Source organism: Falco punctatus, assembly GCF_963210335.1.
Source record: "Falco punctatus genome assembly, chromosome: 1".
NCBI classification, from domain to species: domain Eukaryota; kingdom Metazoa; phylum Chordata; class Aves; order Falconiformes; family Falconidae; genus Falco; species Falco punctatus.
In genome coordinates, this window is record NC_137580.1 from 112,365,959 (window position 1) to 112,388,099 (window position 22,141).

General features: G+C 41.7%; 2 protein-coding genes across 7 annotated transcripts in view; both read left to right on the plus strand.

Moving 5' to 3' along the window:
- The window catches only part of TNFAIP1 (TNF alpha induced protein 1), a 98,995-nt gene that overhangs the window by 33,373 nt on the left and 43,481 nt on the right, over window positions 1-22,141 (plus strand). The gene's annotated exons all lie outside the window — the stretch shown is intronic.
- The window catches only part of SGSM2 (small G protein signaling modulator 2), a 62,907-nt gene that overhangs the window by 17,089 nt on the left and 23,677 nt on the right, over window positions 1-22,141 (plus strand). For all 6 annotated transcript variants that reach the window (XM_080374185.1, XM_080374188.1, XM_080374187.1 and 3 more), the window contains exons 3-7: window positions 13,490-13,652; window positions 17,601-17,762; window positions 20,730-20,797; window positions 21,285-21,430; window positions 21,843-21,977. In XM_080374185.1, the coding sequence (XP_080230311.1) occupies window positions 13,490-13,652; window positions 17,601-17,762; window positions 20,730-20,797; window positions 21,285-21,430; window positions 21,843-21,977 (674 nt within the window). The remainder of the gene's footprint in view (window positions 1-13,489; window positions 13,653-17,600; window positions 17,763-20,729; window positions 20,798-21,284; window positions 21,431-21,842; window positions 21,978-22,141) is intronic.

A 22,141-nucleotide genomic window follows, 5' to 3' on the forward strand; every position in this document is an offset into this window, starting at 1 on the left:
TGTGAAGTAGCTCCTTCCATTTCCCTGCATTTGCTTCAGTGCAACGAGACTAGAACGTGATCTTTGGCTTTGGACAGGTTGTGTTAAAGCCAGAGGTGGACTCCAGGCTGAGGATGAAAATGGCTGCTTCTGTGAAATACTCCTTAGCTGGTATTTGTATTGCTCTTCAGGTAGAGCAATAGGAACACACTGTTTTGTCTGTTTTAACCTATGTGCGTATTGCATGCAATCTGCCAGTTTTACCCATCCCTCATGTACTCTGTGGACTTGATGCCACTGATATTAGCCTGTGTGGTGGTTTTGAGGATGTGAGACTGGAATTCCTGTCACTGTTATTTCAGAGACTTTAAAAATGGGTTTTAAAATCTCATTCAGAGTTGCTGACCTGGTGCAGTAAGTATCTTTGAACTCTGTCTTGGGGTGTATCTCCTGTTGTGTACTCTTGCTTTCAAGCTCCTAAAGTGTCTCCATACATCAGGACTGCAGCAGCATTTACTGGTCTTGGGAGGAAAGTGGAGGAAAGCTATCGCACACAAGTGCTTTTGAAGCATCTGTGCTTAAGGCTTTATTTCTGTGCTCAAGAGGAGATCTGATGTGGAGGCCCCATACCCGTCCATTACAGTTTCCTTTCACCTAGCCCTGGGGCACCTAGGCTTGGATAATTGTCAGTGTAAGATGATTTCTTCTCAGCAAATAAGAGGGAAATGTTGTTTGGAGTAGCTCTGTATCAGTGAGTATGTGTTCACAGCAGGACTGGCAGATTCTGAGAAGCAGAATTGTTCTTGGGTCCTGTTAACATTTTAGAACCAATTCAGTCTATGACGTGATTGAAGTTAATCTGTAAAACACTAAGACTGGACTTTCTATGAAACAATTTAACACTTACCTCCCAGCTTTAATTAGGTGTCATCACAGCTTCCTAAAGCAGGTGAATGCTCAATTAATTTTGGAGGTGGTCGACAACAGGAAAGTAGTTGTGTGGCTGGATTTTCTGGAGCTACATGCTTGGTCTGGAATTAGTTTAGATCTTAAGTTTCAGGGTCTGTAAATGTGTGCAGGAATACAATCAAATAGCTTCAGCTGAAATCCTGGAAGTCTCTGTCAAAGCTGGCAGTGGAAAACCAGGAAACCTTTGAACATGAATATGGCTGGTGACTCCTCAAGAGTAGGTATCTGGGGTTTTTCAGGGATGGTTAGTGTGTCTGGGTTGCAGGATTGCCTGGTAGTGCTGGTTAGGAATCTAAGTTGCTAAACATACTTAAGGGTTAACCACAAAAATGTGGTTAGTTGTGGGACTTGTTTTCTTCACTGGTCTTAGGATGACTTGTTATCCCATTTTGCACAAAGTTAATTGTGTTTGAAAGAGAAGATCTAATTAGGAACCAATGACTGGATGATGCTGGAGCTTGTGTTCTGTTTTTTCTCGTTCAGGACCTGAAATCCAGGCAATTATCAGAGTCACCAAATGTCACAATTGCCAGCCCCAAGCGATGAAAAATCATGAGTCAGAAATCTTTTCCTTTGTGGCCCTAACTTACAAGACGGGATTAAAGTTTGTGACAGGAAAATAAAATCAACTGAGGAATAGAAATGTATTTCTTAAATACGTTTCTTATCTGGAGATTCTTATCCAGTGGCATGCTTCAAGATGGTGAAGCTTTCAGAAGAATATCAAATACTTACAGACTTGCTGTAAAATCATGGAAGGTGGCAGTGTGGGAAACTGATCTTTCTTTGTTTTTAAGGTGAGAATTAAGTTCCTGATAGAAGCCCTTTCTCTGCCTCCTATATGAAGTATGGCAACAAAATGGTAACAGATGAAAGGAATAGGATATTTATTTGGAGCTATTCTGGAACTCATTTCTGGAGTGTCCCGAGTGTCCACACAACAACCTGTTCCCATCAATTTCAGCTGGAGTTACAGCCTTCCAGTTCCTTTGAAAATCAGCCCCATTAGGAAGAGATGCCTTATGCTTTAGAGTTTTTAGGTGATTCCCTTGTGGCCTCTAAATAGCACAGTGCTCCTAGGTTAGACAAGAAATTAAGAATTCGGTTTCCTTTTTTTTCCTTAGCTCACAGAAATGTAACTTAGATAGAAATAGATGTAAATAACTGTTGTCCAACCAGATAGCTTATTATTTAAATTCTTTTGGCTTTTAACCCTTGGCATTGATACTTTTAAAAATGTAGTTAATCTGCTATGGAAATGCATGTCTTGTAAACAAAATATGAGCCCCTCCCTGTTTTAGTACTCCTATTTGGAAAACAAATGGAACATTTTCAGTGATGAATAATGCTTATAAAGTAGTTTACAGAGATTCTACCTTGCTTCATAAATGTGTTAGCCCAAAGAGAGTACCAGAGGTGATCATAATTGGAGAGAGGCAAAATTTTTTTCACACAAATTTAAAAGGTGTTTGATTGTGCTCCAAAGATGACTGTTTTAAAGTAACGAGTTGTGTGCTATGGAGGAAGAATAATAATAAAAATAATAATAAACCCAAATGCCACCCCACCTCCACCCCCCAAAAATCCCCCACAACCTGGAAGAGAGTGAATATTAGCTCTGATGTGAAATGAAACCATTTTTGAACTGCACAATTTTTTCAATTTAAGAAGGCAAATAATATCTCTCATGGGTTTTAGAGCACTTTGCTAAACACTTTAGTCCTGGGCCATTGAATTGGATCATGCTCAATTATTTAGAGGAACCTCTGTAATTTTATTTACCATTAATAGTGTTTAATGGAAACACTTCCATTTTCTGAAGATTATTGAAATTCTTGAAGCTTAATGGTCAAGATTTTAAAGAGCAGTAGTCACCAGCTTCCAGCCCTGATGTTTCCCAGCCAGAGCTATCTTTAGAAGTGAGGATTGTCCATTTAGATATTTTTTCTCCCCCCAGGGATTTATGGAAAATGCCATGGCTGTGTCCTGTCTGTGTGGCAGAACAAAACACAAGTAGCTTGACTCCAGGTGTACTTTAACCATTAAACCACAGAGCTTGGATGTTCAGTTCCCAGTAACTGCTGGTTTTACCTTGCTTCCAGGGCGAAAAGGTGCTTTCTCCTGGTACAGATTCAAACCATCCAGCTAACTCTGAGTAGAGTTTTCAAATTAAATTGTTCTTTTATAGCGTGTTTTCAACTTTTCTTTAACAGTGAATCTCCTTTCACATGAAATCTCCAAGAATGAAATGAAAAGTTTTTTTTTTCTGGTAGTCATCAAGTGTGATTTTACTGATGGACTCTTCCAGGCAGAGCCTGTCTCCCCCTAGACAGCTGCACAGAACTAGGTCCTGTGCGTTCCCGATCACAGATAACGTCTCTTTGTGCTGTTGTAAGATAAAAATACTTGGTGTTCTTCTAGTACCTATCACCTGGGTAGTTTCCTTTGCATGAATTCCAAGTGATTTGCTACATTAGCACTTTAACAAACACTAGTAAAAGTAATAGATACTTTAAAGGTCTTTATTTTGCAGCTTGAAATAAAAATGAAATTATATATGAAAATAGTTTGCCCTCCCAGTTGATTTAACATTGGGCGTATTGACTTCTCAGCTGACCAGTCAGAGTAACAGTTACAGCAGAAACACAGTGCCTTTTAACTCCCTAAGGTACCAGTCTCTTAGCAGTGCTGATGTTCTAACATAACCATGGCTGCTGTAAATAAGAACGTGTAATAAATATACCAGACTTGTAGTGAAGTTGCAAGCTTCACATGTCCACAGCCTTGTGGTGAAATGAGAAATGGGTATATGCTAAAGGAAAGTACTGAATATATCAGCAATGGGAGAAACGCATCAGCATGGATAACTTTTATGTGTGTAGCTATTAAGGGATGCTTTGTTGTAAAGCATGAGTTGTACTTAAGTGCCAAAGCATTAGCTTGAAGTTGTGATTATAAAGAAAATATTTAATTGGACTTTACTTTTATACTTCTGCTTCCTCATCTTCTATGAAGCAATTTGTTCCTTTGTACGAAGGGTACTTCCTCTATCTCAGTGACATATAAACTCTTTCACTGTGGAGGTTTGTGCACACAATCCTGAAAATTGAGAAGTGATTACAGACATCTTTATATCATTCATACTATGATATTTAAACCACAGCAACAGAGGTCAGAGGAAGCTAGAAGTTCAAAATTAATACTTTTTTTTTTTTTTTTTACTGCATTTTGTTCTGATAGGTGAGGGAATCCTTCCATCTCGGTTGCAGTGGTTGTTACGTGCTTGGGTTTGATGAAATGATGTGTTGAAGATCAGGTGAGGCAGGTAGGAGTGAGAGCCCGGCTGTAGGACAGTTCTCCTTATTATCCTTGTCTGGTGTCCCATAAGTGTAGTTGGATTTGCCAAATGAAGTCCCTTATTTGCATATGAAGTCCCCTTATTGCATTATATATCTCCTATATCTGGAGAGTCTATGATCCTTGGCATTTGAAGACAGGATGTCAGATGGGGATTGAGACTTAAAACACATGCTTGATACTCAGTTTTTCCTCTCTTCCGTAAAATGCACACAGCAGTGCATTTGGACAAATGCAAAGGAGACCCTTTGAACAAAGGAGCAAACTTGGCATCTTCTCTGCAGTCATTTGCTCCTTAGCTAGTATGCAGGTACAGCTGGGTATCTCATCTGCTCAGTATGCATTTCTCAGTGACATAGCATGCTATAACTTGGTAATAAAATGGGTTTCAAAACTGGGCAGGTCTGTGATTAGCTAGGTAATGCAACAGCAGCTAGAGATCGTGATCATCTGATTGCTTCTTTATCATCCTCTTTTCACTTGTTCTTATTTTCTTCAGCCTCATGAATTCAATTCCCTGTGCACAGTTTCCATGAAAACAAGGTATTTAACTCCGGTATTTCTTCCTGTCTAAGGAAAATCTCAACTGCTAAATAAACCCCATAAACAGTCCTTCCACAGGCTGTCTTTTCTCTGCTTACCACCCTTCCAGCCCCACCCCTAGAGCTCTCTTATTTCACAGTCCATTAAGTCATGCCGAGATACTCATAAAGGCAAGAAAGGAGAACACTGAACTTGTTCACCTGACCCTGCAAGAAGCAGCCTTGTTGAAGTCATAAAAAAGTGACATTTCCAAAGCTTGTTGGGGACCGTGATTATTTGGACTGTAAATCAATAACATATCTGTGCTTAATTAAATTCAGCTGTGGATACTGCAGGGCTTGTTCCTCAAAACTGGCTGGAGTTAATGAATTTTTAGATGGCTGCTGTCAGCTGAACCATACAAGGGAGTTACCTGAGTTGTGTTGATTTATTCCAAGTGCAGCGCTGCTCTTCCAATCTATACATAATGAATATCTGTGTCTTTCTGTAGTTAGTTTTTGTATATATTTATCGTTGTAAGTATAGATAGTGACAGTAGGCAGGCTCAGGATCGCATTGTGCTATGCTCAGGAAGCTTACAGTGATTATTTACCCATGTGCGTGCATACATATAAATGAAAGCATGTGTATGTGTGTACAAACTACCTGTTTGTACACAAAGCTACCTCTTGATGTCTTTCTGCTGTTATCAGTTCCTCCAGAAACAGCTAAATCTTAATTGATTTTTATGTCTTTTTACAGTGTCACATTCCGAAAAAGGAAAATCAGGTAATTTTCTTTAAAACAGGCAAATTACTTCATTTTCCTAACCCAGTAGTTCTTCTAACTATAACCCCTAAAACATTTTGTGTGTTACCTTTTTAGGCAGCAATCTGAGCTCTGCATTCTGCGGTTTGCAACTCCAGGGGGATTACCTATTTTGGGTTTCTCAAAAATATAGAAAAGTGGGTTTGCAAAAACTTGGTTTACCTAACCCTCCATCCAGCTCTTCTCCCCCAAGGTAGTTCTCTGTCAAGATTATTTTTTCCCACCCCTTAGCTCTACCATGTAATCTTGATGTTGTTTCCGTTGTGTGCTGGTTGGGCTTTATGCACGTGTGTCTGAGTGTGGTTGTAATACACAATCTCTATTTTCAACGGATGGAATATACATGCTGATGCACTATGGAAATGGGGAAGGGGAGTGTTTGTGCATACCATACCCATTTGTGTATTCAGTTAAAATTTCTTGTCATTTCTGATGCTGTCTGGCAGAACAATAGGAGGGTGCGTATATTGTGTTCAGGGTAGATGAATGAGTTCAGTTTGTTTTCACCTATTCCCACAAGCCTACAAGATGAATGCCGAGAGCCTACCATAGAAAATTGATTTAAATCCAAGAGCTGGCCAAGAAACAATGCTGATTGCCTTGCAGATTACCAGAATGCAAGAGGCATAAGCAGCCTAACTGGAAGGCAGTGAGCTTTTGGAGGCCTTCCTGCCCACAAAAGGAGAGACTTTCCTGGGGAGATGTAGAGGTTTTCAGGCAGAAGAGTTTGTCGGTACTGCTTTATTTCACTGTGTAAAGTGTGCTTTTACTGTTTCAATCCAGTGCTTAGCAAACAGAAATCTAATTTTTGTGGTTGGTTTAAAACAGAAGAGAAACAAAAAGAGAAAAGGTAGGTGGAGCTAAGGAGATATCCTCAGCTACCTTGTATTTTCTCTCTGTAGAGGCATTTTGAGCACCACTGTGAAGGTCCTCTCGTGTCTTTTAAAAGATTCATCAGCTTGAGATGATTTTTCCGCAGGTTTGTTCAGGATGGTAACATTTCCTTTTTGATGGAGCTTGGCTGTGTGTGCATGTGCAGGATAGTGTGATTGTGGGTGATGTTGACAAGGTGCAATGAGATCGGTGTCTGCCTTTGGACACACCATAAATAAAAAGACCTTGACTTCTCCAGGCAGCTGACCTCTTTAACTAATGTGCTGTGAAGCTTCTGTGCCACTTGCTGCATCGCAGGGGTGCCTTCCTGCTGTCATACGCTGCAGAGGTGACCGTGTACGGTCCCCTGGGTTGGAATAGGAGGGCATCTGTGTTGCAAGATGTGCTGCCCTTCTCAAATGTTTTGTAGTTTAACTGGATAAAAGCTGCTGTGTATTTGAAAGCTAATTCAGGTTAGGTCAGATGTGAGTGCAATCAGTTAGCTGTTCCGGAATAATTCGCTTGTATAAAGGAGCACAGAGGGAAAAGTTGGAGACACAGTACTGTTAGCATGTCTGTGGGTGAAGCTGAGGAGAATGAAGCGACTTGAATGTCGCAGAGGCTGGAACTGTAACCTGAACGCAGATCTAAGGGTGCCTTACAGATAGCACTGAACATGGTGCGTTAATCTCTCATCCCATGGAATAGATGTTCTGAGGCAATCCAACAGCTAATTTCAGTGTCTCTCCCCTTCCAAATAACCACTACATGTGTATTACAGTCAGTTGGAGACCGGTGTTACGCCAGGTCCTTGTGATGAGAAATCTCACGATGGAGTAATTAAATATAGGGGCTTTAGGGACAGTCGCTGTGGAAATTGCCCTCCATGGCAGCTGCAATGTTTATTAATAATTAAAGCTGTGCCTGCTGTGCTTTTCACTGAATTTGTTTCATTAATATTTTATTGTTTTAAAGAAAAGAAAAAAAAACAGTGAAGGTGGGAAGAGAGCCTGTTTCCTAAGCAACAGCAATGCACTTCTTTGCAGTTATTTTTAAAGGCAGGTTGCTTCATTTAAGATTTGGAACCAATTACTGCTACATTGCTTCAGGCATCTGGAAAGCTGCTTTTCTTTTTTCATTTTCCTTATTTCTAATTGGAAGACAGAGCAGAACAGTAGCTGGGTTAACAGTTGTTGTGATGGTTGCTAGACAGGATCTATGACTGTGATGTGAAGAACATCCCCGTGCTGTCATCACTCCTTGTTCTTCCCATGCTGCTCTACCTGGCCTTACAAAACCCCATGGGCAAATAAACAGCGCTCGCCCCCGCTTCTGTGTTAGGTGCACAGATGCTCCCTCTTCCTTTGAGTAGAAACAGCCTTGCTTGCAGAGATGTCATCAGCACTGGGCTTCCACTTGAGTAAGACCACAGGCATTGCCTTTGCCACCTGCAGATGTCCTTTGATTGCAGCGAATGTTTCCTGGTATAAGCTGATTGATTGCTGAGAGGAGTCAAGTAGGGATGTGCCCGTGTGTGTCCTGGTCCTCTGTTCAGGGAATGGTGCCATGCTTAGGCTTTTGTGCATAATACGGATGAAAAAGCAAGGGGGTGGTTGTCTTCTGAGGCAGTAGTTCTGGTTGGGAAGTACACCAGTGTGGGAAGCAAGCATCAGGCTTGCTGCTCAGTAGCCTTGTCTGATGCGGTCAAGCACATGTCCTAAGGGAGCAGGAGTCTGCAGAAGCTTAGGCCATTGGCACTGTTCCGTTGTTGCCGTACAGTATCTCAGTCAGTCTGGGGTTTGCTCCTCCTGGGCTAGGACTCCTCTGGGTTCGGCCTGAGCAGGACCCTCTTTGCAAATGGCAGTAAGAAATGCTAGGCCAGCTGTTCTGGTATAGGCCAGGACCATCTGCAACAAAGCCTTAATTGTGGAGGGGTTATTGGTGGTCGTTTCTTGGGGATATTTTGGAGAGAAGAAACACAGTGACTTACTCTCCATCTCGCAAGGGGGCAAGGCTGAATAATCTTTCTTCTCTGTTTCCAGATAAATCTACTTTCAGATAAAATGCTAATAAGTGCCTTGATCTTTAGTTCCTGATACAAGTCTTTGAAGTGTTCAAGAATGCGGTTCTGTTGCTGAAAAAAGTGGAATAAATTCATACATACTTTCTTCAGATTTTTCATCATCTATGTTTTGCTGTCTCTCAGGATGTGTTTATACAGTGCTCGATGCAACAGGACCTTAGTTTAACACAGAGGGTAATAAACAGGTTTTTAAAATTTAGGATACTCTTTTTATCAATCTGAAAGCAGTTTGCCAGTGTTGTTTAAAGTGAAACTGGAACATAATAAGCAATTAAATGAGGGATCACAAAGAAAAGTGAATCACACTAATTTTTTTTTCAGAGAGATAGTGGGTGTAAAAGTGTTAGAATACCTTGTTGTACCTCTCTGTTAAGCGTTATTTGGGTTACAGTGACATGGAAATAACATGGACAGGCCAGTATTTCTTTTTTCTAACACAGTAGCAACTTTGTCCATTTGCCGTGGAAACAGAAGAGGGTGAGGATTTGCATAGCATGAGCGTTCATGCTGAAGACATCAGCTGAATAGTGTGAAAGCTTGAATGTTCTTATTTACTAAAAAAAAACCAAAACAACAACAAAACCCCCCGAAAACCTAGCAACAACAGAAAAAAACAAGTCCTTCATTATCAGTAAGAACATGAGATGTGCTATTTCATTTATACCAGCTGTAAGGCTTTTCACAGGGCTTGCCAGTCTCCCAAGATACATTTATTGGAGAATGGCTATGTGTAGGGTTTTCTGTATTTACTTGAATTGTCCCTGTTGTTCGAGTGCTGGAAGAAGCTGGTCACAGCACAGTGCATCGTGATCCTGGCCGTTGGCATGCTTGCCAACGGCTTTTACATGACGTGTTTCAGATTAGGCAGCTTGAAGAGGTACTGTTAAGATAGTACATGTTTCTTGTTTAATTTTAAGTTTAAATTGGAGTTTTGGTTGTGGTGGTTCTCATATACGTTTTGCAATAAGGGAATATGTCAAATTTATTCTGAAGAATTTGCAGTCTGAATAAATTTAGGACTAGGAAGGAGGAGAAGAGAGAACATGGACTTCTCTATTTTACAGAGAATTAATTCAGGGTATACAATTAGAGGACTTGGCTTTGCTAACTCAGGTTAGTTGTATCTTGATAAAAACTGTTAAAAATTAACAATCCCAAATCCCCAGGCCATCAGTATTTAATTCCACTGGCTGTCTCATAGGGAAATTAGGTCTTTCCATGTAAATTTTACCTTCTGTCAGATTTTATCCAATGTTACTTAGCTTAAAAACATATCTGCTTCACAGTTGAAAGCAAAATAGTGGCATGGTTATCCCACAGCGCATTTCCAATTTATTTTTATAGTGCTGTTTTCTGCACTCTCAGAGCGAATGGTTGTGCTTTCTGAACACACATTAGGTTAATTTGTGTAGTGAGTGATAGCAGGAAGCCAATTAGAGTTTTCTTTTTCCAGTGTGGTAAGACACAAAATGTGAAGTTGTATTAATACCTCATAAATGCTTCTTTTAACTTTTTTGTTCATTTAGCAGGTTGTTCTTCAGTCTTGCAAAACAAAGAAGTAGGGTAGCAGTGCTGGAGATGACAGTGACGTTTTTGTTAACACTCTTCACTCATCCTGTGATCCCCTGACTGCCATAGCTTCTAGGCTAGCTAAATGCAGGAGGTGTTTCTGCATGCTGTTCAGTCTTGCCTGGGATTCAGGTTAGTTTTCAGGGACTGAGCACTGAGGATAGGTCTTTTTCAGACTCAAGCTTTCAGGTATTACGGAATTTGAAGGCCATTAAGTACAGTAAGGAGGGGCAGTCTTTGGCAAATGCTCAGCACCTGACAATATCGGGCTTAAAGTGCTACAAAATGCTGCCGAATCTTGGGAGAGATGCAGTGTGTATCAGAGCCAGATGGAATAGCATTTGTTACTCATAATGAAAATTTAATGTGGCAGTTCTAACTGCAATTTACCACAGGACTGCCTGCTGTCATTAAACACAGGAGAGCATCGCTGAGATGCTGAACTCAGACCCTCTTGTAAGGGCTGGCTGCCTGCGTGGGTGTCATTGAGCACACACCTTGCAGATAAAGTTGGGTTTTTTTCCCTCCCTATGAATTAATCGGTCTGTTCTCCTTCATACCTTTTTATGGACAGTGTTGACTGGATGAGTCATTTGCAGTCTCAATTTAAAAGCTGATAGACAGGGAAGGATTGTTTTTTATTTGTATTTATCTTGTTTCTTTTACCTGCAGCAATTTAAATGAGCTCTGGTTACATTTCTGATACACAGTCTCGCAAGGCAGAAATGCAATGCGGTCTTTCACTGGTGACCATCAGAGCATGTTATAGTAAGGTTTGCAAAATGAACCTCACAGGTGGATCTGTTGTAGTTGTAGGTCTGGCTGCATCTCTATTCCCTCGCAGGCTGTAGGAGTATTTATTGCATTTTCTTCTTGGTTCATAAGCCTTTTAATCTTTCTGTCCAAAGCTAGATGATAGGCTCTGTTGGAAGGTAAGCCTGTCTTACCAGGTTTTATGACTTTTTGGTCTTGTAGTGCTCTCCAGTGCTTTGAGAGGGGTTAATCTTCCCTAGCATAATTGTTCAGTTTCCTATCTGTTTTCCACCAGCCCCTATGATTTTAGTCCAGCAAGTGTCCTAACAGCTGGTTCATCTTCAGTACCTGTGACTGCAGAGTAACTTCATACTGGTCACAGGTGATGTTGTCTTTTCCTGAGGTCTGTGACTTTGTTCTCTAGCTCCTAACCAAGTGATGTCAGAGTTGCAGACAATGGCTGCTGCTTCTCCAGGTTGTAAATCCTACTACGCCAAGATGCGTGGTCACTAGCTACATGGGCATCTTACCCTGGAGATCTTGGTTACTGATGCAAAGACTTGAACAAGTCATTATTCTATAAGCTTGCCCCTGACACTTAGAGAATTTTCTAGGCTGGAACATGGGTGCCCACAACATAACTTGAATAAGGTGTGTTAAGTATTTCAAATCAGAGATTCTGAGTGGTGGTGGAAGCTCATTATGGGCCTAGCAATTTGTAGTTGTGTTTGAGGTGACAAACCGGGTGTAACTGAAAACAGTGTGAATATGCAGAGAGCCTGAAGCAGCTGCAAGCTGTGGACCACTTGTCAGTGGAGAGTGAACTGCCATATCTGGTGCTGATGTTTAAGTTCACCGTTATTAATCCATTTGTTCCTAATGTGAAGGAAGAGAGGGAGGATTGAGTGGGCTGAAGTTAGAAGTCTCCTATCTCCCGTGGTTTCCCCAGAAAGAAATGTCTTTCCCATAATCTAGGTGAGTGGAGGGCATTGTCATTGTACCACTTCCCAGCAGAGTCTGTTTCCAACCAGCCATCGTGCTGCAGTTTGATACACGTTCCCTTCTATCAACACAGTAAAACAACCAAGTGTCTCTTCTCAGCCAGCCAATGCAAAAGTTCAATGAGAACAAGTTGAGACTTGTTTCAGAGTTCAGGAATATTAAACCAAAACATTACACAAACACACCCCACCCCACCCCCCCAAAAACCAGCTCAGCTGTGACCTGGACTCTGATGCTTGTGGGTTTATATGTGCTCTGAAAAAAGTGTAGCTCTGGCTTTGACTCCTGTACATCTCTCCTCACCCAGCCTCCTTCTTTCTCTAAATTTTGTATTAGTCACCATGTAATGCGAGATCTGCAGGCAGCAGGACTCTAGGAGCAGTTTGTGGTTTTGTCTTGAATATGCCATTTTAAAGAGTGAAACACGTAATAAAAGTGGCTTTGACTTTCCTGATACATAGCCTTGTCTGTCCTGTAAGTTTCCATGTATATCGTAGTTTCATTGCGTCTGAGTTCCTTCCCAATCATGTTAACCAATGGGACAGTAGTGTTTGCATGTGTGTCATGCTTTTTTGTAGTCTTCCCTTTGCCAGAGGAGAATGAAATACATAAGGGAGTTGAGGGGGAGGGGGTTGGTAGACTTTTTTTTATTATTTTCGTATCTATTTCCAGTAAGAGGTGGCATAATGAAAGTATCGCACTTCCATTTGGGACGTGAAGAGTTAGTATTTTAATAAAAAGAAATAAAAGCTTTATTTAGTCTACCCTGCTTTTGCTAATCAAGATCCTATGGTAATGAGGGCTCTATGGTCACTACACAGAATAAGTGATACACAGCAATCAGCTGCATGCCAGTAGTTGGTTAAATACAGCAATTTCTCACATTCTGCATTCAGAGATCAGTTCAGGTTTGAACCCGATCTCCATATAACTTACATGAGGTGCCTTCTTGCCAGTATCATTCTTCGCAGGCCACTGCTACAATTCCTACAACATGATTTTAAAAATGAGTAGCAAGTAACAGGGAAGTATGACCTCCAGTTAGTTCTTTTCATTGCAAACACCAGGCCACGTGGAGAAGTACAAGTGGGAGAAATGGATACAGCAACTCAGAAAGATAAATAGGAGCCTCTGCTCGAAACAGATCATTGGTGAAAGCAGATTTCTAGCTCGTTATATCTTGAGTTGGGGGACCTGCTTGTGCCATGAGTAGTTGAGAAGAAGCTTTGCCTTTGGCCTAAATTTCAGTAGAACTGGGAATTTTTTCACAGTGACATGCGTAAAATGGGGGAAAATACTGGGAGGTGTTTCAGTCCTTTCATTCATTTATGTGCTGACATTATCTGTAACTTACAAAGTGTTTTTTGTTGCAGATGAGATACGTGCTTGCATCATCTGATCTTGAGACCTAGTCTGCCTTTCTGTCTGTCTCTTCTCCCCTCCCCAGTCTGTTCTCTTAACTCCAAACCTGATCAGTGGGTGTTAGCAGATGGCATTCATGAAAGACTTGAAGGACAGCAGTACCCAAACTTTATCTCCTTCCCCTTCTTGCAGGTGTTGTGGAAGCCTGTCTCCTGCACATGCTGAAGCGCAGGGCTGCTGGCTTCCTACGGACTGACAAGGTGGCTGCCCTGTTCACCAAAGTTGGCAAGACGTATGCAGTAGCTGGAGACATATGCAAGGAAGTGCAGGAGCTGCAGCAGCAGGTAGAAAGCAGGTGAGGCTGAGGTCATTTTATCAGCAGAATTCATATGATGTGTGTGCAGCATGGAGAGGATACAGAGACTGCTTGGTAAATGCAAAGGGGTCTATCTTGGCCATGTTTGTTAAAGCTTTGTCTCTTTAGTGTCCACAACCGTAAGGCATATGTTTTTGTTAGATCAAGCTGATGGCTAGCAAAGGAACAGAGGTTGGGAATTAGGTCTTTGCTGTTCCATTTGGCTTCTCAGTGTAGTGGATCAGCACGTCCAGCCCACACAAAACAACAGAAGTGAATAATAACTGGTGATTTTAGAGAGTGCTCATAGTCAGGGTACAGTGGACCAGTTTGGACTGTTGGTGGGAAGGGATGTGGGTGGCAAGAGGAACTGAAGAACAGATTTACTGGAAAATCTGTTCTGGTGTGCTTGTTGCCAAACCAGTAACAGAAGATTTGTGGGTATTATGGTAGAAATAGTTAAGTTAGTGGAGGCAAAGAATGATAGGAGGAAGGACGAACTAAAGAAGAGGTGGTCAGCAGTGAGAGACTGATTATAGGAAAGAAATTAAGTACACGCTGAACTTGAACACAACTGAATTTGTGCTGGAGTCAAGCATCTGAGTCTGCTGAAAGTCTAAACTTCTTGCTAGTGGTGAGTGGTATAATTAAAATTTTCCGTGTGGTTCTGCTGACTGAATCACAGTGTGTGAGCCTGTGGGATGAGTGTCTCGTCTTGTAAACTCAGGACAGGAGTATTTTTTCTCGTTCATAGCAGTAGTGCAGTGGTGCTGCTGAACCTTAAGAGCTCTTTGTCCATTGTAGGAGCTTTTAGCCTCTTGATCTACTTGCTTTGTGAATTGTGTTGCTTTGAAGTCTTAATGTTGTTTAAATTAGCACTTATACTTAGATTCCTGTGTAATTTTCTGGCATTTATCATTATTAGACTTCTAATTATCAGACTTAATATGTAGCTCCTTGTTATGTAGTGTTTAAACAGGTATGTACCTATCTTTTGTATAATTTTTAATTGTGTGCCTACTGATATAGACTGAGATTTTATTAATTTTAGTGGTTTAAATGTTGGGAAGAAGGATGTTTTCTACTGAAAATTCACCAGCCTTTCTCCTCAGTTAAGAGCCCACATGAGCCCTGCTCTAACCACCAGAGACCTTTGGCTGTGTCTTCTAACAGGAAGGAGCAAATGAACTTAAATTCTGTGGTTTTTCTTGGAGAAATTTTGTGTGTTTTTCAGCTATTTAACAATCACAAGTTTTAAGTCCTGTAGAAAATACGCACAGCAGAGAGACTCTATTAGGAAATACTGCAGGGGGTGGACTTGCTTCGTTGAACATATGAGATGAGACAGAATGCTGTAGCAGTGTAATTGCTCCTGAGGCTTAAGAAGGCCCTTGTTTAGGATGAAATTAAGCACATTTGAATTCCTCTGATGTCAGTGGTGTCGTGTATTTCTTGACCTGTGACTGCATGTGTCTTGCCTTGTAGAGGTGTTGTCATGGCCTAATGGAGGACTAGGCACTGTGTAAATGCAGAGAGAAATTACAGATCTCACTCAAAACAGCACCGAACTAACATACTTTATTCTGTCATCAAACACTTTCCTGAAAGGGGACCTGAGTGCTGTCAAAGAACAGGATAATTTGAGAACGTGGATTTTCTATTGCAGATTGTTGAAGACGTAAGGGTTTCTCTCCTCTTTAGGACAAAAATGAACCCTTTTTTTCTGCTATTTTAAGGGGAAAAATTTCTGGGAAAGGGATTAAGAGGATTATTCTTCCCCTGTCAGCCCTATACAGCGTATGGAGAGCCAAGGCAAACCTGCAGTACTGTGCAGAAGTGGGAAGCTCTCCCAGTGCTCAGCTTTAGAGTTCACCTTTCTCCTGCAACTGCATCATATTACCGGATGCAGGAATGTGGACCCATCACAGGATGTCATCCCATGCTGTGGCAGAGGCACAGCTTCACTACCAGCTAGGCTATGGACATGTGGCTTAGTTGCAGTCTGTATTTTAGGGAGAGCGGATTTGGGGCAGTGCCCCACCAGTGCTGTCACAGGAGACTCTGTGTGGCTGGTACCACCTTACAGAATTGTGCATTGTGACTTGTTGCTGCATGTTAGGTGTTCGACATGGAGCAGTGTCGTCGTCTTGCATAACTTGTTCTGCAGGCAAAGCTAGCAGGGAGGGAGGAAGGCAACACAAATTCAAGTTTCAGCTACTTTGCTAGGCAGCAGGAAAGAAATGGAGAGAACAAACCTGTTTTCCTTTTTGTGGATCACCTTTTAGAAACTGAAAGTCCTAGGCAGCATGTCCAGCTTCAAAATCAGTCTCTGGTTCCAAACCTGTACAGGCCATTAATTATCTCAACGGTGACAAGTGATAATTTGTGAGTGCCACTGGAGAAATGGAGGAAGCACTGTTATCAGAATGAAAATGTATTTTGGACACAAGTACTCAGTGGATGCTCACTGTGGCGGGACACCCAGCATGGGTAAAGAGCACGTGCGTTGTGCTGAGAAGGCACAAAACTGGTCCTTGGCACAATGCAAATTGCAGCTCCAACCACGTGAAGCTATGCAGTGGCATGGCAGGAAGCATGGCGTACTGGGATCTACACAGAAAAATACCATCCTGTTCATGCAGCAAAACACCTTCCCACAGTGTGCCTGGCACACAGTGTGCCACTATTCCTCATTGTACTGGGGTCAAGTAGATTTTCTGGGCAGCAGATAACTCCACAGAGAGGAATGACAACTTCCCACATGGTTCAGAGACCACCGTGCTGAGCAGCCCCCACATTCTTGTTTACAGCTGCACTTGGGAAGTGATTCTGCTCTGTATAACCAGCTCGCCATCCTGCCACTAAAAGGCAGCATTAAGCTCCTCATTTCTGAGGTGGACCTGTTGCTGTGCTGGCTTATGCTGTAGGAACAAGCAGGGGGTCTTGGCTGTAAGCAAGCTCCCAGCTGGCTTTGGATGCTCATTTGCTATAGTCCCAGTTTCTCAGTTCGATGTCACTTATCTCTTGGTTGTCTTGTTGGCATTCTGTAGGTGGTAGCAGATAGGATCTCACTGCCAAGGCGCTAGCACAGACTGTGCTGTAGCTATATATGGTGTTTTACAGAGAGAACGAAAAGATGGGCCTGTGTGCAAGGATTGCCTGATGATGGCATGGCAAAGCTCTGCCTGTGTTCTCTCAAATCCTACTCCATGCTTCCGGTCTCGGTGGGAATACCTGGTGCTGAAACAGCTGTGTGCCTCCCTGGGCTCATGGCTAGCTTCAGCCTGAAGGCACCAGACAAAGCTGGGAAATTAGTCTTTTTACTATCCTTCCTGTGGCTCTCCCAACTAACTGTGAAGCTTTGTTTGTTAAGAAGCAAACCTCTGTTCCTCAGGTGCTACTTACGTTCTGCTGCATTTTGCATTTTGTTGTTTTTTCGTTCTTTTGGCATATATGGTCTGCAACAGATTTACAGCCTATTCGTTTCAGCCTAGTATGTGGGAGTTTGGGAGGAGTTCAAATGTTGGGTTTTTTGTAAAGCTCCAGAAGCAGAAAAGATTTTTTTGGCAGGTGACTGCCTAGCCCAAGATACCCAATACAGGCCTGCTGGGGGCTTTTTTTAGAGCTTGTTTAGCATGTCTCTGTGAATTAGATAATCTTTACAGACTTCTCCTATTCATAACTCGGAACTGAGGCATTTAAATCATTAGAGCCTTATTTTCAGAAAACTCCTGATGATGGACTGACTAAAACTCCACACCCCAGTGGTAGTGAATACTAACTCATTGTAGTTGTAAGGTAGTAACGTAGACAGCTAGTGTACAGATACACATTTGTCAGATATGTGCTGTGGATTCCAACACCTCTCCACGCAGTCTTTCACTGGAGGCCTTCCTGTGAGAAAAAGAGTCTGAATTCTGACTACTTTTACTTCATCTTCTTTTTCAGGAAAAATCAGCCAAATGGGCAGGAACCCCTCAAGAGGCAGGGATCAACCACAGGCAAAACCCCTGTCCTGACACCTCAGGCCATCAAACACATATGGGTTCGGACAGCGTTGATTGAGAAAGTGCTCGACAAGATTGTGCAGTATATTGTCGATAACTGCAGGTAAGGAAGGAATCAGAAGCACAGGGATGTTTGACTGATGTGTTCAGCTATCTGTGACAAGGAATTTCATCAAAAGTCTTCCTCAAACTTCTGTGGTGCGGACTTCTGGTAAGAAGAAAAGCAGTTGCACAGGCATTTAGAAAATAAATGTACTTTTGTTTTGAAACATTGTCAGTGTTTCAGACCTACAAAAAAAATGCTAACAGCCATACAGCTTTCCAGAAATCAGCTAAAAAACTAACTTGAAGTATATTAGGTGCCTACATTCTAATGGGACCTAGATCTTAACAGAGTAGAAATGTCTTCTAATAGGCCAGGAGTGCTTAATTCACTTACATTGCTTGAAAATAATCCTTTCAAACTTCAGCATGTCACGGAGGAAAATGCTCTTTGTAGGTGAAAGAAGGGGAAATGAGTTTAGAGCAGGAGGAGTTAATGACATAGATCCTTAGGGCTGTGAAAACAGGTTCTTTGAATCATATTTCCTTTTTAGAAAAGCCAAACTTTGTGTAAAGTGAATCTTCCCTTGCAAAAGTGGAGAAGACCCTCAATGCTTTATGGATGTAATCCACAGGGACTCTTTAAGAGGAAAAGACAAGTCCTCTATTCTGTCATTGCTTCCTACTGTCCAGCATTAGCTTTGTTTCCTAAGAGGTCGTTCTTAACTCTTACTCTTCCTACCCGCCTATAACTGATAAAGAAGAATTATGGGGCACAGTGGGGCCAATTACCCATAAGAAGAGAAAGGTAGGAACCCTAAAGCTTGATGTGGTCCCAGAAAGGTATGTCTGTACCCACTGCCACTGCAGTTTGTTCACAGTGGTGCTCTCATAATTATGCACTGGGGGGACACAGTCTTGGCTGTCCAGAGCCTATGGGTTGGAACAAGGAAGAGAGCTAGCCCAGAGGAACTTATTTTCACAGTATTTTCCAAGTTTGCATTACTGTTTTCCTTGTCAACAGCTTTATTTTCATGATCTATCTTGCCACTAAAAAGAAAGAGAATGGAAGAAAGGTCTTTGTGCTGTTCAAACATAACTGTTGCTCTGGGGTATCTAAGTGCCAGTTTGTTTTAAGAGCTGCTTGCAGGAGAAAGCAAGGGGATGGAAGCCGGGGGCGGGGGGGGGTTGGCTGTGTCCCAGAGACATAGTTAATGAAAGCATTTTAGTCCAGTGTATCAGTATTTCTGCTGATACGTGGATACAAGGGCTTCTTAATTTTTGTCCCCACATAATTCACCTGGAGACATGTCAGGAGAGTTCCATCTCAGTTGTTCCGTTAACTGTGTATTGTAGATGTTCACCTTACTGCCTTCTCCATCCATTCAAATGAGTTAGGATCAGGCCCTTATTGCCGGTGTGTGGTTTTGAGAACCTGACTTAGTGAATAAAATTGACCTGTTCAGAAGGCTTGTTCTCATGCATTTTAGTGACATTACTGCTCAAACGCTCCGTGTTGAAGTCCTTCAGTTCTTCTGTTCTTGAGGAAGGGAAGGTGCTTTAGAGTTTGAGCCCCACCTAGTGGAAGAGACAGCAGAGGATAGTGACAGTTCAAGAAATTTGAGTGTTTTGATTTTTTGGCTATGTGATTTTTATAAGTCAGCTTTGCCTGCTGTGATGGGAAGACTTTGGGGTCATTGAGAGAGCTGCTATTTGTAGTAGTTCATTGTTCTTTACAGTGTTTCAAGATTATTCCTCACAGATGGAAGAGATGTTTAAGAATGTGTGGATCTCTTGGTCTCCGTGGAAAACTGACAAAATTGCTCAGTGTGTTATTGTTTGTCTCCATATTGCATTAGTGCCCAAAGCCCCAAATCAAATATACTGGGTAAACACATTTAGCAAAAGGCAAGCTCCTGCCTCTCAAGAACTCAGTTCAAAAACAGATGAGGCAGAATGAGCATCTGAGAGGAAGTGACTTGCCTGAGATGACACAGCTGATCAAGGGCAGAATATGGATCCAAAGTAGGGGTGGTGGTCATCTTGCTAAATATAGAAGTCTGGAGTGTAGTTTTATTGAACAGGCTGTTCTGGGCTCCTTTTATGCTTCATGGAGATCTGGTCAATGTTATTGATACAGTTCAAGAAATTATCTAATTCTATAGCAAATGTCCAAATTAGACTAAATTAATTTCTCCGGAGCTTTCTTATGATATGTTTTAATGATCTTTAAAAGTAGTTTAGGACATACCATGTTGTAAAAGCCTTCTTTACCTGCAAACCCAACACAATGTTTCTTCTTTATGAGATGAGTAGATGAGCCAGTCAAGCTGCATTAGAGCTTTTGGTGGAGATGCACACATCAGTGATTTCTAGGTAATCCTAGCAACTGCTTTTCCTCTGCCTGTCAGATTCAGGAAATACATGCGGTTTGGATCCCTTTGGTCCTGTCTGTTTACATGACAGTTTTCTTATTGGCCCATTGTGTGAAAGGGTGTATTTAATAATCATGGCAAAATTATTTTGCTGGAATTTTTGTGTTAGAATATAACTAAACCAAAGCTTTGAAAATGTGTTCTGCTTCAGCACATGCATACCACTACGGATGTACAGCCTAGATCCCATTTTCAGCCTTGGTAAAACTTAGAACCCTAAAGTCTTTAATCTTCCCTTTTATATAAGTAATTTAATTGTCTGAATTTGCTTTTGAAATGAGTGTTTGGCCTCAGTTTCTATTAAGTAAGAAGTCTGACCGGGAATGTGACTTCAGTAGTCACACCTCCCCCGCATACACAGTCGACTCCCACTGGACTACTGGGTGGCCACAACAAATGCTGAAGGAATTGTCAGGTTAATAGCAGCCTGGCTAGCTTCTCTTCCCTTATCTCTTCTGCTTCCTTTGGCATACTTTCTGGTGAACAGTAATGTGACATTTTTAAAGTCAATAGACTCATGCTACTAGGAGGCATAAAAGCTTTTAAAAATAACAACCGGTGTTTTTAACTGGGCTCTGGTCTTTTATTCCTAGTAAATATTACGAAAAAGAAGCTTTACTGGCAGATCCCGTTTGTGGCCCAATACTGGCTTCTCTTCTAGGTGAGTTCTTGCAAAGTTGTTTCTTCTTATGCTGAAGAAAATAAATTGTTTCTTAAAACATTTTGTATTATGACAGTGTTGCAAAAGGTGATTTTTATCTCTAGCATGTAGTTTAACTATTCGTAACAGAGCAGCGTAGAAGATGTTGTTTTGTGGCTTATGAGACCAGTAGAGACTGGTCATCTGTTTTTATTGTTAATTATTAGTTGGATCAGAGAACAGAATGGGAATAGCTTTTTACTAGATGCTTGCTAGCAGATGGTAACTACTAATGCTGCTATGACAGGAATGTGTCCTACAGGAATGTTGTTATACAGCCTTAGATAATAGGACCTGATAATGTTATTGTATATTTATTGTCTATATTATGCGTTGATGCTGTAGGATCATTAAGTGATCATTGATATTCAGTACTTGGCCAGCAGGGTAAGACTAAATATGTTTTTGAAGTGACTCAGAAGTTTTCTCTCTTGGGCTGTTTTCTTAGTTGGACCCTGTGCTCTGGAGTACACCAAGCTAAAAACAGCAGATCACTATTGGACAGACCCTTCAGCAGATGAGCTCGTTCAACGACACCGGATTCATGGAGTACATGGCCGTCAAGACTCTCCTTCAAAGCGCCCAGCCCTGGGAGTAGGTATTTACTGTGTAGCTATTTCTGAGTTAAGGCATGGATCAATAATAAAAAGAACCCCAGGAGGGAGAGATCTTGAATCTAGAACAACCTTTCTTTTCTCTTCTGTAATGAAGCCTTTATCGCAGAAAGATGGACCCAAATGTCCTCTTTATCTGTATGTAAAAAAGTTTGAGATTCAGGACTAAATTCTGTGGCTTTTGACACTTGTGATCTGACCAGCTAGTTCACAAGTTGCCTTGGTCAGGGGTGAGTAAGAGTGCAGGTCGTTTCTCTGCAAGGTATTCTGGCTGCAGAAGTTCTACTCCACAGAGATTGGTCTAAATGGAACTGTTTCTGTTTTATTGGCCTGCCAGTACAGTCATTCCTGTCCTGCCTGATCTACCTTCATTGTGTTTGTGTGTGTGCTAGATCCGGAAACGACATTCAAGCGGAAGCACGTCAGAAGATCGCTTTGCTGCTTCAGCAAGAGAGTATGTGGAGTCTTTGCACCAGAATTCCCGAACACACCTTTTGTATGGGAAAAACAACGTCTTAGTCCAGCCGGTGAGTAACTTGAGTTTTGGGCCAATACATGCTGCTGATGCCTGGCTGTGCCTTGAGAAGTCAGTAGTATAGGTAAGAATATAACTTGGGCTTGTCAAGTACTCGCTTGTTGTCTTGTTCTCAGGACAGTGCTGCCTTCCCACTTGGCACAATGTCATAAATGT